Below are 12,821 nucleotides of genomic sequence, written 5' to 3'. Positions count from 1 at the left end.
TCAGACAGTATGTGATTATTACAAACAGAAATTATTCTTTTTTAAAAAAATATTTTTATTTATTTTATTTATTCCCTTTTGTTGCCCTTGTTGTTTTATTGTTGTAGTCGTTGTTGGATAGGACAGAGAGAAATGGAGAGAGGAGGGGAAGACAGAGAGAGGGGAGAGAAAGATAGATACCTGCACACCTGCTTCACCACCTGTGAAGTGACTCCCCTGCAGGTGGGGAGCCGGGGGCTTGAACCGGGATCCTTACTCTGGTCCTTGCGCTGCTTTGCGCCACGTGTGCTTAACCCGCTGCGCTACCGCCCAACTCCTTTAGAAATTATTCTTACATGTTTTAATTTGAATGATTCCATTTACGCTTCTTAACATCCTTAGGCTATTTTGAATACCACCTTTACCTTCCTCTTCAGCTTCATTATTTGGCCACCAGGTTCCAGATGCCAGCATGATGCCAACCAGACTTCCCTGGACAGACAACCTCACCAATGTGTCCTGGAGCTCTGCTTCCCCAGAGACCCACCCTACTAGGGAAAGTGAGAGGCAGACTGGCAGTACGGATTGACCTGTCAACGCCCATGTTCAGCGGGGAAGCAATTACAGAAGCCAGACCTTCCATCTTCTGCATCCCACAATGACCTTGGGTCCATATTCCCAGAGGAATAAAGAATAGGAAAGCTATCAGGGGAAGGGATGGGATATGGAGATCTGGTGGTGGGAACTGTGTAGAGTTGTACCCCTCTTATCCTACGGTTTTGTTAATGTCTACTTTTTTAAAATTAAAAAAAAAAAAGAGAATCGGAAAGGTGGATCATTCATAAAAAACTGATATTTGTTACAGTCAACCACACTCACACTGACATACATTCATAGCATAGAATGATATATCCTCCAGTCCAACTAGTTCTAAGGATTTAAAAAAAAAAAATTAATGACTGAAATGAATTCGCATATTTAAAGAAAGAGTATGTAAAATGTATTTGTTTTGAAAGTATAAGGGTACTTATTTAGCACTCATTACAATTATTTTTATTCATAATCTGAATCTTTCGCCCACACTATGAGATGAATCATTATTAATTTGCAGTACAAAGAAAAGCATACAAAATCTCTGGGCTGTTATTAAATCATTAGTCCCGGGGGAAAAAACTCAAGTGCAGGGAGAACTTCACACTGGATTTAACTGATATGCTACTAATAGTGCCATTTACATTTTTTCCTTCTATTATTTCCCGAGATAAATATACTCAAGGAAAAATACCAGACAATGTTTGACTGCATGTTGCTACTTTTTTACTTTTGTAATTACTGAAGTTCTGCTTTCTACAATGTATCCATGAACCTTCCTTGACACACATATAGGGGTTATCAAGTATGTAAAAAGCAAACAAACAAAGAGCAAAACCAAAACAGAAGCAAGAAATAGTTTCTAATACTTTGTGAGAATTATGGTGGTTATCATTTGGAGGGCAGGGACATTATCATTTGGAGGGCAGGTTATCATTTGGAGGGCAGGGTGGTGGGTGTGGTATTATACCCTGAAATCTTACAATCTTGCCAATCCCTACTAACCACAAATAAAAAATAAGAATGAGTTGAAGAAAAACAAAAAAGAAAAGAAAAGAAAGAAGTGATCAGGTTAAGGCAATAAAGTGAGAGCAGGGCTATAAAAATAGCAGGACATTTAATTTTGATGACTCTAAAACAGATATTGCTTGATACTGATGCATAGAACTAGAGAATGATATCAGAACTTCAGTATGTAGCAACGATGATCTCTCTCGCCTGTCATTCCTCTAAGAAACAATTATCTGTGTGATTTATAAGAAGAAAGTCACGGAGTCCTTCAGAAAACACTCCCTGGAAGTCCATCTTCACTTGAAATTTGGAGGAGGCATGAGTGTGATGAAGATGCCAATCTTGGAGGACATCATGTAAGGGAATCCAGCTGTGCTTGTATGGTCTCCAACTAATTACAAAGACCAAAAAAAAAAAAAAAACAAACAGAGATTAAAGCTGGCAAAGGAAAAGGAACCACTAAGAAATGTTCCTTAGAACAAATAGAAGGGAAAGAAGGGCACGGACTGCTCTGTATTTTAAATCCATTCACACAGGAATAAAAATACCACTTGGGATTTTTTTTTTTCTCTTTGTGTGAAGGTATTAGAATTCATTCTCGCAATCTGAGTGTTCGTGTTTGTAAAGGAAGATTTCTAAATACAACAATTTTAAATATCACAGCTGCTTAATTTTAAATAATCACTACATATGATCTTTTCTTTTTCTTTCTTTCTTTTTCTTTTTCTTTTTTTTTCTTTTAAACCAGAGCACTGCTCAGCTCTGGTTTATAGGGGTGCAGGGGATTGAACCTGGGCCTTTGGAGTCTCAGGCATGAGAGCCTCTTTACATAACCATTATGCTATCTACCCTCACTCTTACATATGATCTTTTACAACAGAGTGGGTGATGGTACATTTGCTGGATTATGTTGTTAGTACCTTAAAAGAAATATGAAATACGCACAAAGATAGACATTTAAAAGCCTGGCATCTTCCTTTCTGTCTTGGGTCCAGGAATTAAATTTCTTAACATTTCAATGTCTGTAGTGCCTAGACACTACATAGTTCATTACTAAATGTCTAACACCAGAGCAACAACAAAAACCATTTCCATTTTCTTCCTGATTGAGTTTGTCAGATTTGCTCCTTAGCAGTGCTTCCTACTGTGAAACAGAAGGTGTTTATAAGGGAAGCTTGGAAAACTTAGCTCTACAATGAGACATTTAAAAAGAATTCATATAATGAGAAAACATTACAACCCCCCCCTTACACACACACCAGAAAGGATTTTTAAATATATATATATATATATATATATATACAGACCTTGTTATAGAAATCAAACAACTCCTTGTGATTGAATTCCACAAGAACTTTCTCCAGGCTCTGTAAGAAAGAAAAAAGAAAAGGAATATAGAATATAGCTGTAAACAATTCACACTGCATTTCCCCCTCTCCATTTATCAGCAGAATAGGACATATTATTCAAAGACGTGCGTTGAGAAAAAATACTTACCTGCTCTACTCATCCCCAGGGTTCTTAAAACTCACAGGCATACTTACTAACATTCTACTTGTGCAAAAGGTTTCAACTCTATAGGGGACATCTGCTCTTGAAGTTTATTCCACAAAAGTGAATACAGTATATGCCAGTAAGAGAACAATTTCATTATCTGTCTCCTCTCTCTTTTTTTTCTAGACAGAGATAATACACGAGGTTATGTTTCGTCTTTCTCCGCAGTCCATTTGAAATTTAGTAAATACCATTACACAAAGACACTGGAGGCGGCATATCTGATTGAACTCATCCAGCCATTAATGCTTCACAGAAGCACAGCTGCTGCCTCCAAGCATTAGTGGGACTGCTACCATCAAAACATACTGAGATTGTTACCTTTTTGAATGTACAGACTCAGCAAAAGTTAACAGTTACCACAAAAGCTTTCCAAGCTGGGACGCAAAAACTCTCCCTTCCTTTCCCTGTAGAAGGTAGAGGGAAACCTTTCTGGAGACTTCACAGGCATGGTGGTGGTGTAACGAAGAGCAACGTTAACTTCACCCAACTCAACCTACTTTGGCTGATTTTGGAAACTAAGGACATAACTCAAGCTAGTGCCTGAAGATGGTTCCAACCTCTTTTACCCAGGACCTTTTCGGAAGTCATAGTTAATGAGGAGAGAATGACAAGAATATGTCATCTGCTTGGACCATATCATTACACTCACCTGACATACAAAGGGTACCATGTAGAGAAAAAGTGGGAAAGTACAGCAGACGAACATTGATTCATGCATTTGACTGTGTGTGGTCTAGTCCTCAGTGTCTGGTCTAGTCCTTCATGTCTCGGTTTTTTTTTTTTAATTATTATCTTTATTTATTGCACAGAGATAGTCAGATATCAAGAGGGAAGGGGAAGAGGGAGAGAGACACCTGCAGCCCAGCTTCACCACTCACAAAGCTTTCCCCTTGCAGGTGGGGAGACCGGGGGGGGGGGGGGCTCGAATCTGGGTCCTTGTGCATTGTAATGTGTGCTCAATCAATTGCGCCACCACTCAGCCCCATTTTTTTCTTTTATCTTATTTTTTTAAATACTCTTCATTAATAAGTGTGAGAGAGAACCGGAGCATCCCTCTGGCACATGCGGTACTGGGGACTGAGCCCAAAAACTTGCTCTTGCTAGCGCTACACTCTATTACTGTACTACCTCCCAGGCCACCACTTTCTGTATTTTAGTGATTTTGATTTCTATTTACAGAGTCAGCATTTTCAGACCAAACTATCTTCAGTTAATACATGAGAACTGATGCTGTTATATCCAGGGACTGCCTTATTTTCATTCCCCCTCTCTCTCTCTCTCTCTCTCTCTCTCTCTCTCTCTCTCTCTCCCTCCAGGGTTATTAATGAGGCTTGGTGCAGGCACTATGAATCCACTGCTCCTGGCAACCATTTTTTTCCATTTTATTGGATAGGGCAGAGAGAAAATGAGGGAGTCTCTGTCTCTCTCTCACCAAGGTTATCACTGGGATTCATGCTATAGAACTCCACAGCTCATGAGGGCCACTTTTTCCTTTCATCTAGATAGACCGTGGGGGAGGGGTGGCTAAGGGGAGGGGCAGGAGGTAGCACACAGGGTTAAGCGCATATAATACAAAGAACAAAGATCTGTGCAAAGATCCCAGTTCAATCCCCTGGCTCCCCACCTGCCCGGGGGTGGGGAGGGCTCAATTCACAAGCAGTGAAGCAAGTCTGCAGGTGTCTATCTTTCTCTCTTCCTCTCTATCTCCCCCTCCGCTCTCAACTTCTGTCCTAGCCAGTAAAATGGAAAAAATGGCTTCCAGGAATAATGGATTTGCACTGAGCCCCAGCAATAACCCTGGAGGTAAAATAAGTAAGTAAGTAAGTAAGTAAGTAAGTAAGTAAGTAAGTAAGTAAGTAAATAAGTGGGGGGAGGGGAAGCTACCAAAGTAAAGCACAGTTTTACCTTGCTCCCATGTGGTGGCCTAGGGCCCAAAGGTGGGTCCTTGCACATTTATACTACTGGGTGAACCACCTATCAGCCCCTTGGGAGTTATTTTCTAGAAGATGAAGTATATAGGATTAAATCTCACATCTTTTCATTTTCTCTTACACACTCACATAAGTACTTGAGCTTTAAGATGAAGGAGATCTGATTTAAAATCTTAATCCATGAGGAATGATAGGATACTATGAATTTTTAAAAACTATTAGAAAACAAAGGCCATTGGGATGCTCTATTAAACCTTTAAAGATCCCCTCTGCCTTATCTAGCAGTACTATAATTTCTCCCAGCAGTTGAGGGGCAAAGATAGGTGTCCGTTTTCCATAGGGGAAAAGCAACGTAAATTCATTCACCACCTCACATCCCCAAGGTAAAAAGGAAGAAGGACCAAAACAAACAAACAAACAAACAAACAAACAGTCTGTGAGCGATTAATGTGTTATACCTCTAGGGGCAGGTGACAAACTCCCACTTTCCTAAATTTTGCTTTCCTTGTGTTTCAAGGTAAGGCTTTCTGAAGTCTTGTAACAAGGAAAGGGAAGGGGGTAATTTTGTTTGTTTGTTTGTTTTAACACTTTCTAATGATTTAGAAGACAGTCAGAACCACATGAGTATTGCGTCTTCTCTCTCCATAATAGGTGTTTTTGCACCACACCCACCGTCAACTGAAGTCTTCCCCCACCATCGTGTAGGGTCCCCAATATCATCTCAAGTCTCCCCCCCCCACACACACACCTTTTAGAGTCCTTGACCCTGCTGCAATAAACTACAGCGAGTCTAAGTTTCACTTTGTGTTTTCCCTTGCTTTATTTCTTAGACTCGGTTTATGAGTGAGGTCATCAGTGATTGGTCCTTCTCTTTCTGGCTTCTTTCACTCAACAGGGTAAGAACACACTCCTCAAAATGACAATGGCTTGGGAGTCAGGCGGTAGCGGGTTAAGTGCAGGTGGTGCAAAGCACAAGGACCAGCATAAGGATCCCAGATTGAGCCCCTGGCTCTCCATCCGCAGGGGAGTTGCTTCAAAAGCAGTGAAGCAGGTCTGCAGGTGTCTTTCTCTCCCCCTCTCTGTCTTCCCCTCCTCTCTCCATTTCTCTCTGTCCTATCCAACCAAAATAACATCAATAACAACAACAATAATAACTACAACAATAAAACAACAAGGGCAACAAAGGGACTAAATAAATATTTTAAAAAATGACAATGGCTTAATGTGTATGCATATGCACCACAGATACATATCTATGTATACTCTAAATTGGCATTATGTAAATTTAGTATCTTGCTTTACTGAAATACTTAGCTTCAAAGGGAAAAAGCAAATGTCTGGCATAATTACCAGTAGCTACTAGATTTCTATCATTTCACAGTCAAGCCACATGGTGATTTCAGAAGAACGTGACTGTGAGGATATGGGAGTAGACCTAAGTGCTTCGTGTTGATGTGATAATTTGAGAATCTTTGTTCAGCAGCACAAAACTACAGTTGTGACTTGTCAAAATGCATCTCATATTGAGTGGCATAACTTGTTTTAAACTTGAACTGTTTAACTTGCAACCAAATAAGCATAAACTTTTTTTTCCTCCAGGGTTATTGCTAGGGCTCTGTGCCTGCACTACTAATCCACTTCTCCTGGAGGCTATTTTTTTCCCTTTCATTGCATTTCTTGTTTATCATTACTATTGTTGTTCTTGTTATTGCTGTCATTGTTGAATAGGACAGAGAGAAATCAAGAGAGGAGGGGAAGACAGAGAGGGGAAGAGAAAGATAGTCACCTGCAGACCAGTTGCTTCACCGCTTGTGAAGCAACCCCCCTGCAGGTGGGGAGCTGGGGGCTCGAACCGAGACTATTATGCTGGTCTTTGTGCTTCACGCCATGTGCACTTAACCCGCTGTGCTACCCAAGCTGCCTGGCCCCCAAGCATAAACTTCTTATATGTGTGTTTATATCTTTCATGTATATGTGTGTGTGCGCACGTGCTGAATTAAGCATAAATTAATCACTTGGTGAAATCAAACTGGCATAGACATCTTATATATGTGTGCATTTTTCACATACATGCATGTTGTGTACAGACTCCACCTATCATTATATGACTAATATTTTCCTATGGGTAAACTGCATTTAAAAATATTAAAGAGTTGTAATTGTAATGATTTACTTTGCTTTCCAGTAAAGAAACCTTAATTCTAATAGTCTTTTGTTTTCTATTAAAGTAATTGTAATTCAGACAGTCGGTTTTATTTTCTAAAGAAACATAGTGACTATGTGAAGAAGACTGATACTTTCTAGGAGGGCATTTTGTTGCTTATTTAACAGGACTATCGATGGATACTGCTATTACCCAGGACAATCCATGAGAACTACCAGATTTAGTAACAAAGAGTAGTACTTTAATGCTAGTTAACCAGGTCAAGAGAATTAATTTACACACTTTGTATCTCAACTTGGAGTTTTATTTGTAAGTGGATTTTGAGTTGGCCAAATGAGATTTGAGGAAATTAGCTAGTAGATGACATTAGTCCAGGCAAAAAGATAATAACTTAGTCTAATGTGATAGAGAAGAATGGGGAAAAGTCAAGGTATGGTTTTGAGGGAGAAGTGGTATTGGGGACCCAGGGCACCATGACGGAGGAAGACTTCAGCTGGTGGTGGGTGTAGACACCTATCATGACCATATAAGGAATTGTAGGTGGCCGGGCAGTGGCGCACCCGGTGAAGCACACATAGTACTAAGCCAAGGACCTGCACTAGGATCTGGGTTTGAGCCCCCAGCTCCGCACCTGCAGGGACGAAGCTTCACAAGTGGTGAAGCAGGTCTGCAGGTGTCTCTCTTTCTCTCCCCCTATTTATCTCCCCCTCCTCTCTCAATCTCTCTCTGTCCTAACGAATAAATGGAAAAAATGGACTCCAGGAGCAGAGGATTCATAGTGTTGACATCAAGCCCCCAGTGATAACTCTCTGGATGTAAAAAAAGAAAAAAAGGAATTGTATACATGTGACAATAACTGCCTTATAAATAATTATTTCTCCCTCATAAAATCATTTGAAAAAGAAGAGATAGATAACAATTGGTGAAAGAGTTGAATTGAGGAGGAAGGGTGAGGGAATAGAAGGAGTCAAAATTTACTCTCAGGTTTTGAGCAAGAGAACTTGGTAAATGGAGCTGAAGTTGGGAGCTCTAGAAAAGCAACAATAAAGAATCTAGAGTGCAGTTTGAGAAGAAGCAATTACTTTGCCATATCAGAGATTTCCCTGGAAAGTGAATGAATTGAGTCTGGAAGGCCAGAAATAAGTGATGAGACTCACCAGGTTCACAAATGCTTTCTGCATGGCATGTTGGGGATGTATGGTGAGCTCCTATCCCACAAATCAAAAATAACTTAAAAAACTTGTATACAGGCAATGGAACTGGCTGGTTTACTTTGAAATGACTTTAATTTTTTTTTCATTTTCCAGTAAAATCCATTAGTCACTAATATTATTAACTAAACTCATATAGACGGGAAGATTTACTCCCTTCTCCCTTATACATATAAAATTACAACTGAGAACCCATTTAGACCATTCATTTCTTATATCATCTAAGCTGGGCTTGGGCATTATATACCAAACTCAGTTTTTCTGGCCTCATCTGACGACACTGTAAAGTACAAAGATTAACATCTTGCCAATTTTTTTTTTAAGAGAAGAAATGTCTATTTATTTGTCTGCTCCATTTTTTTAAAATTTCTAATTCTGTCTGAGAGTACCTGGATAATGTTGCACATATCCATTAGCAAAATTACCAAGGAAGAAGAATTTAGTAAGGAATTCACAGAAGTCCTAAATTGATGAAAGCTGACAGTGAAAACACTGTTTGATTTCCCATTACTAACGAGTTGGGAACACACATGCCTTTTCCAAAAGAAATGCACTTGCGTTTCCACAAATTACCCCCAGAAGAAGCAATGTCTAAGAGATGTAGATATAGGTGATATAAGGATTAAAATAAATGTATGTTGTTTAACTTTAAGCTTACATTAGATAACATAAATCTAACTAATGGAACTATCTTTTCATCTAGAAAAACAAAGGAAAAACTACTCATCTCTCATCTTCCTTAAATCAAGTTCTACAGAATAGGTTTATAAAACAAGTCTTTGCTGGGACTGGTACCCTTAGGCAGGTTATGTCCTGTGCTTGAATACGCTAACTATTTATTACCCACTCTCCATGATAGCTTTTATAACTGTCTAAGGCTTTAGATAATTATAAATATCTTCTTATATCTCCATTATTATTTGTTGACTCTCTTCACAATATTGTTAAAGGGGGGGAGGATATAATTAAAGCTTCCACCACAGACAGGAAAAAACACAAAAAACTCTCCTCATGCACACACTCACCATTTCTGTTTCCCCATTAGTATCTAGTCAGCCAAGAAGCATTTAAATAATACCAATGCACAGAGAAAATTCTCAGTCTTGGAAATGTCCTTCCTAGGTAGGTGAGTTGCCTTTTACAATTAAGTTCCCACCTCTGGGAAGAAGGGACATGGAAGAGAGAGAAAGGAATTTTGGAAATATCTTTTTTAAAAAATCTTTATAGATTTATTGGGTAGAGACAGCTAGAAATCCAGAGGGAGGGGACAAGAGACAGAGAGACACCTACAGCCCTGCTTCACCACTTGCAAAGTTTTCCCTATGCAGGTGGGAACTGGGGGCTCGAACCCAGGTCTTGGAGCATTGCAACATGTGTACTCAATCAGGTGCGCCACCACCCGGCCCTGAGAAAGGAATTCTGACCATCACAGAGGCAGCGCATGATACAACCAGCTCAGATTTCAGGGTGTCAGCTTCAGAAGGTGCAAACAGAAAAGTTATAGGTGGAGGCAAAGAACACCATCTCACTCTTCTGAGGCAGCTTGACTGCACAGCCTGCACTGGTTCTTTCCAAATCCGTGAAAAGATGATGCTGAATTATCCGATGGATGCCAACAGGCACACCTATACAACCAATTCACCTGGCAAGTTTCACCTACTTCAGTAGGTGGAAAAACCACAAAATGTCAGAAAAGCTTTAAAAGGAATAACATAATTCAGGGGCCAGGCAGAGGCACACCTAGTTAAGTGCATACATTACAGTGTGCAAGGACTCGGGTTTAAGCCCCTGGCCCCCACCTACTGGAGGAAAGCTTCAAAAATGGTGAAGTAAGGCTGCAGGTATCTGTCTCTTTGCCTCTCTATCTCCCCCTGCCCTTTCAATCTCTCTCTGTCTCTACCAAAAGTAATAATGTAGTTCAGCCCTCTTATTTTTACAGGTGAGATGGTTGTCATGATAAAAACAAATTAACATACACAAAGTACACAGTGGTGGAGCTAGTTATGATTCTTTCTACTTAATTTTCATGTAACTCAAGATAAAAACACCCTTTAACTGTATATCAAACCAATTTACAAGGGAAAAAAATAATTCTCCCAGGCTGAAGAGAGAATTCACTGGGTTACTTGTGTTTGTTGGCATGTGTGTACTTCAAATTCAAGTCTCAGCACTGCAGTGGGTAGTGAGAGCTGTGGTATCTCTTCCTCTCTCTTTCCATTGCCCAGGGGTGGTGAAATAATGTGCATGCAAGGCCTTCACTCCTCCAACCCCTGTGGAGAGCAGTCTAGAGAACTCTCACAAGGCTAGAAGTGGACCTACCCTATTTCCCTGCATCCCTCTCCTAAAGAACCAAACACACCCACCCAAAAAGAACTGTGTATATCTGTGTTCATAGCAGCACCATTTGTAGTAGCCAAAACCTGGAAGCAACCCAGGTGTCCAACAACAGATGAGTGGCTGAGTAAGCTGTGGTCTATATACACAATGGAATACAACTCAGCTATTTAAAATGGTGACTTCACCTTCTTTGCCTCATACTGGATGGAGCTTGAGGAATCATGTTAAGTGAGATAAGTCAGAAAGAGAAGGATGAATATGGGATGATCGCACTCATAGGCAGAAGTTGAAAAATAAGAACAGAAGGGAAAACAGAAAGCAGAATTTGGTATATTGTACCAAAGTAAATGACTCTGGGATGGGGGTGTGGGGTGGTTTAGGTTCTGGAACATGGTGGCAGAGGAGGACCTAGTGGGATTTGAATTGTTATGTGGAAAACTGAGACATGTTATGCATGTATAAACTATTATATTTTACTGTCAACTGTAAACATTTCCCCAATAAAGAAATAAAAAAGTTAAAAAAAAAAAAAGAAGAAGGGGCTGGGTGGTGGCCCACTTGGTTAAACAAACATGTTACAATGTGCAATGACCCAGGTTTGAGCTCCCAGTCCCCACCTGCAGGGGGAAAGCTTCACAAGTGGTGAATCAGTGTTGTAGGTGTCTCTCTGTCTCTCACCCTCTCTATCCCTCCCTTCCCTCTCGATTTCTGACTGTCTCTATCCAATAATAAATAAAGATAATAAAAATATTTTTAAAAAAAGAAAAGAAAATCAAGAGAAAGTCTTTTTATGAACTTGAAATTATTTACCTTCCCTAACACATTCTGTACATTCAGAAATACTCAAAAGCTATGCGGGTGGGGGGGGGAGTCAATAGTTTGGTAAATATGGCTCCAGAAGTAATCACTGGAAGTGTAATGTAAGGTTCAAGTTCTCAGTTTCTCAAGAGAAAATATCAGTAAATCTCTTCATTTTGGTTACACTGTTTTCATTCTAAGAATCACACTAACAGTACCGCAGGAGTTAACATAATACTATCACCACACTTCATTCTAGTGCCAAAGAGAAATATGCTAGCCCACTTGATACAGAATAACTCTCGAAAAAACATGGAGCTAATTTCTATTGATTTCACCAAGCCCTGCAATTCTCAGGGATCTTCATTAGAAGCTTTGCCACTACCATCCCAACAGGCTCCAAAACCTCATGGGCATGAACCCGTTAGTTGAGGAGGGCAGTGGGCAAACTGAGGGGCAACAACAATACAATGTGGAATCCGAGTTACAAAAGACATTTCCCCACCCCTGAGGGTAAATCAGCCTCGTCACAACTTCTCAACCTTTGCAAAGTACAATTCAACAGAATGTTTACCTACTTAAGAATACAGGGTAGCATGGTAACAGCAATTTCCAAGCTTAGTCGTGTGGCATTTAAGACATCCAAACTCTGGGGAGATGATGTCATGGCTGATCCAGCTTTCTGGTCCTTTTTCCAGCCATGATATCATCTCCCCAGACAATAACTTGGATCTACCTGCATATCAGATTTCAGGCTCAGGGAAAAAAAAAACAACAACAATAACAGCAGCACCAACAAAAAAAAAACTAGTACAGCCACAGGTGCTATCTACAAAACAGAGACACCCCCCCACCCCCAGCTATTGATCTGCACTATTCCAGCCTTTAGCTTCATAACTAGGCAACAATTTGTTTGGCTTTATATATTAACTCTCTTTTCAGCCACCAGGTTCCAGATGCCAGCATGATGCCAACCAGACTTCCCTGAACAGACGACCCCACCAATGTGTCCTGGAGCTCCGCTTCCCCAGAATCCCACCCCACTCGGGGAAAGAGAGAGGCAGGCTGGGAGTATGGATCGACCTGCCAATGCCCATGTTCAGCGAAGAAGCAATGACAGAAGCCAGACCTTCCACCTTCTGCAACCCACAATGACCCTGGGTCCATACTCCCAGAGGGATAAAGAATAGGAAAGCTAACAGGAGAGGGGATAGGATACGGAGATCTGGTGGTGGGAATTGT

General features: G+C 40.4%; 1 protein-coding gene and 1 long non-coding RNA gene across 6 annotated transcripts in view; one reads left to right on the top strand and one right to left on the bottom strand.

Moving 5' to 3' along the window:
* The window catches only part of COMMD10 (COMM domain containing 10), a 924,871-nt gene that overhangs the window by 705,260 nt on the left and 206,790 nt on the right, over positions 1-12,821 (bottom strand). For 3 of the 5 annotated variants that reach the window (XM_007521970.3, XM_060177404.1, XM_060177385.1), the window contains 2 exons: positions 2,889-2,948; positions 1,669-1,972 (listed from right to left, as the gene is read on the bottom strand). In XM_007521970.3, coding sequence (XP_007522032.1) covers positions 1,934-1,972; positions 2,889-2,948 — 99 coding nt within the window. In that variant the 3' untranslated portion in view covers positions 1,669-1,933. Of the gene's footprint in view, positions 1-1,668; positions 1,973-2,888; positions 2,949-12,821 lie in introns of those variants that run through there. The other 2 variants (XM_060177387.1, XM_060177380.1) reach the window with 1 other exon arrangement.
* On the top strand, positions 1,274-1,633 carry LOC132533994 (uncharacterized). Its single transcript, XR_009545712.1, has 2 exons — positions 1,274-1,457; positions 1,500-1,633. It is a non-coding gene; the product is annotated as an uncharacterized LOC132533994 (long non-coding RNA).

This window comes from Erinaceus europaeus, chromosome 2 (assembly GCF_950295315.1).
Source record: "Erinaceus europaeus chromosome 2, mEriEur2.1, whole genome shotgun sequence".
NCBI lineage: Eukaryota > Metazoa > Chordata > Mammalia > Eulipotyphla > Erinaceidae > Erinaceus > Erinaceus europaeus.
Note: the sequence above shows the minus strand (reverse complement) of the source record. Positions and strands in the feature narration are given on the sequence as shown.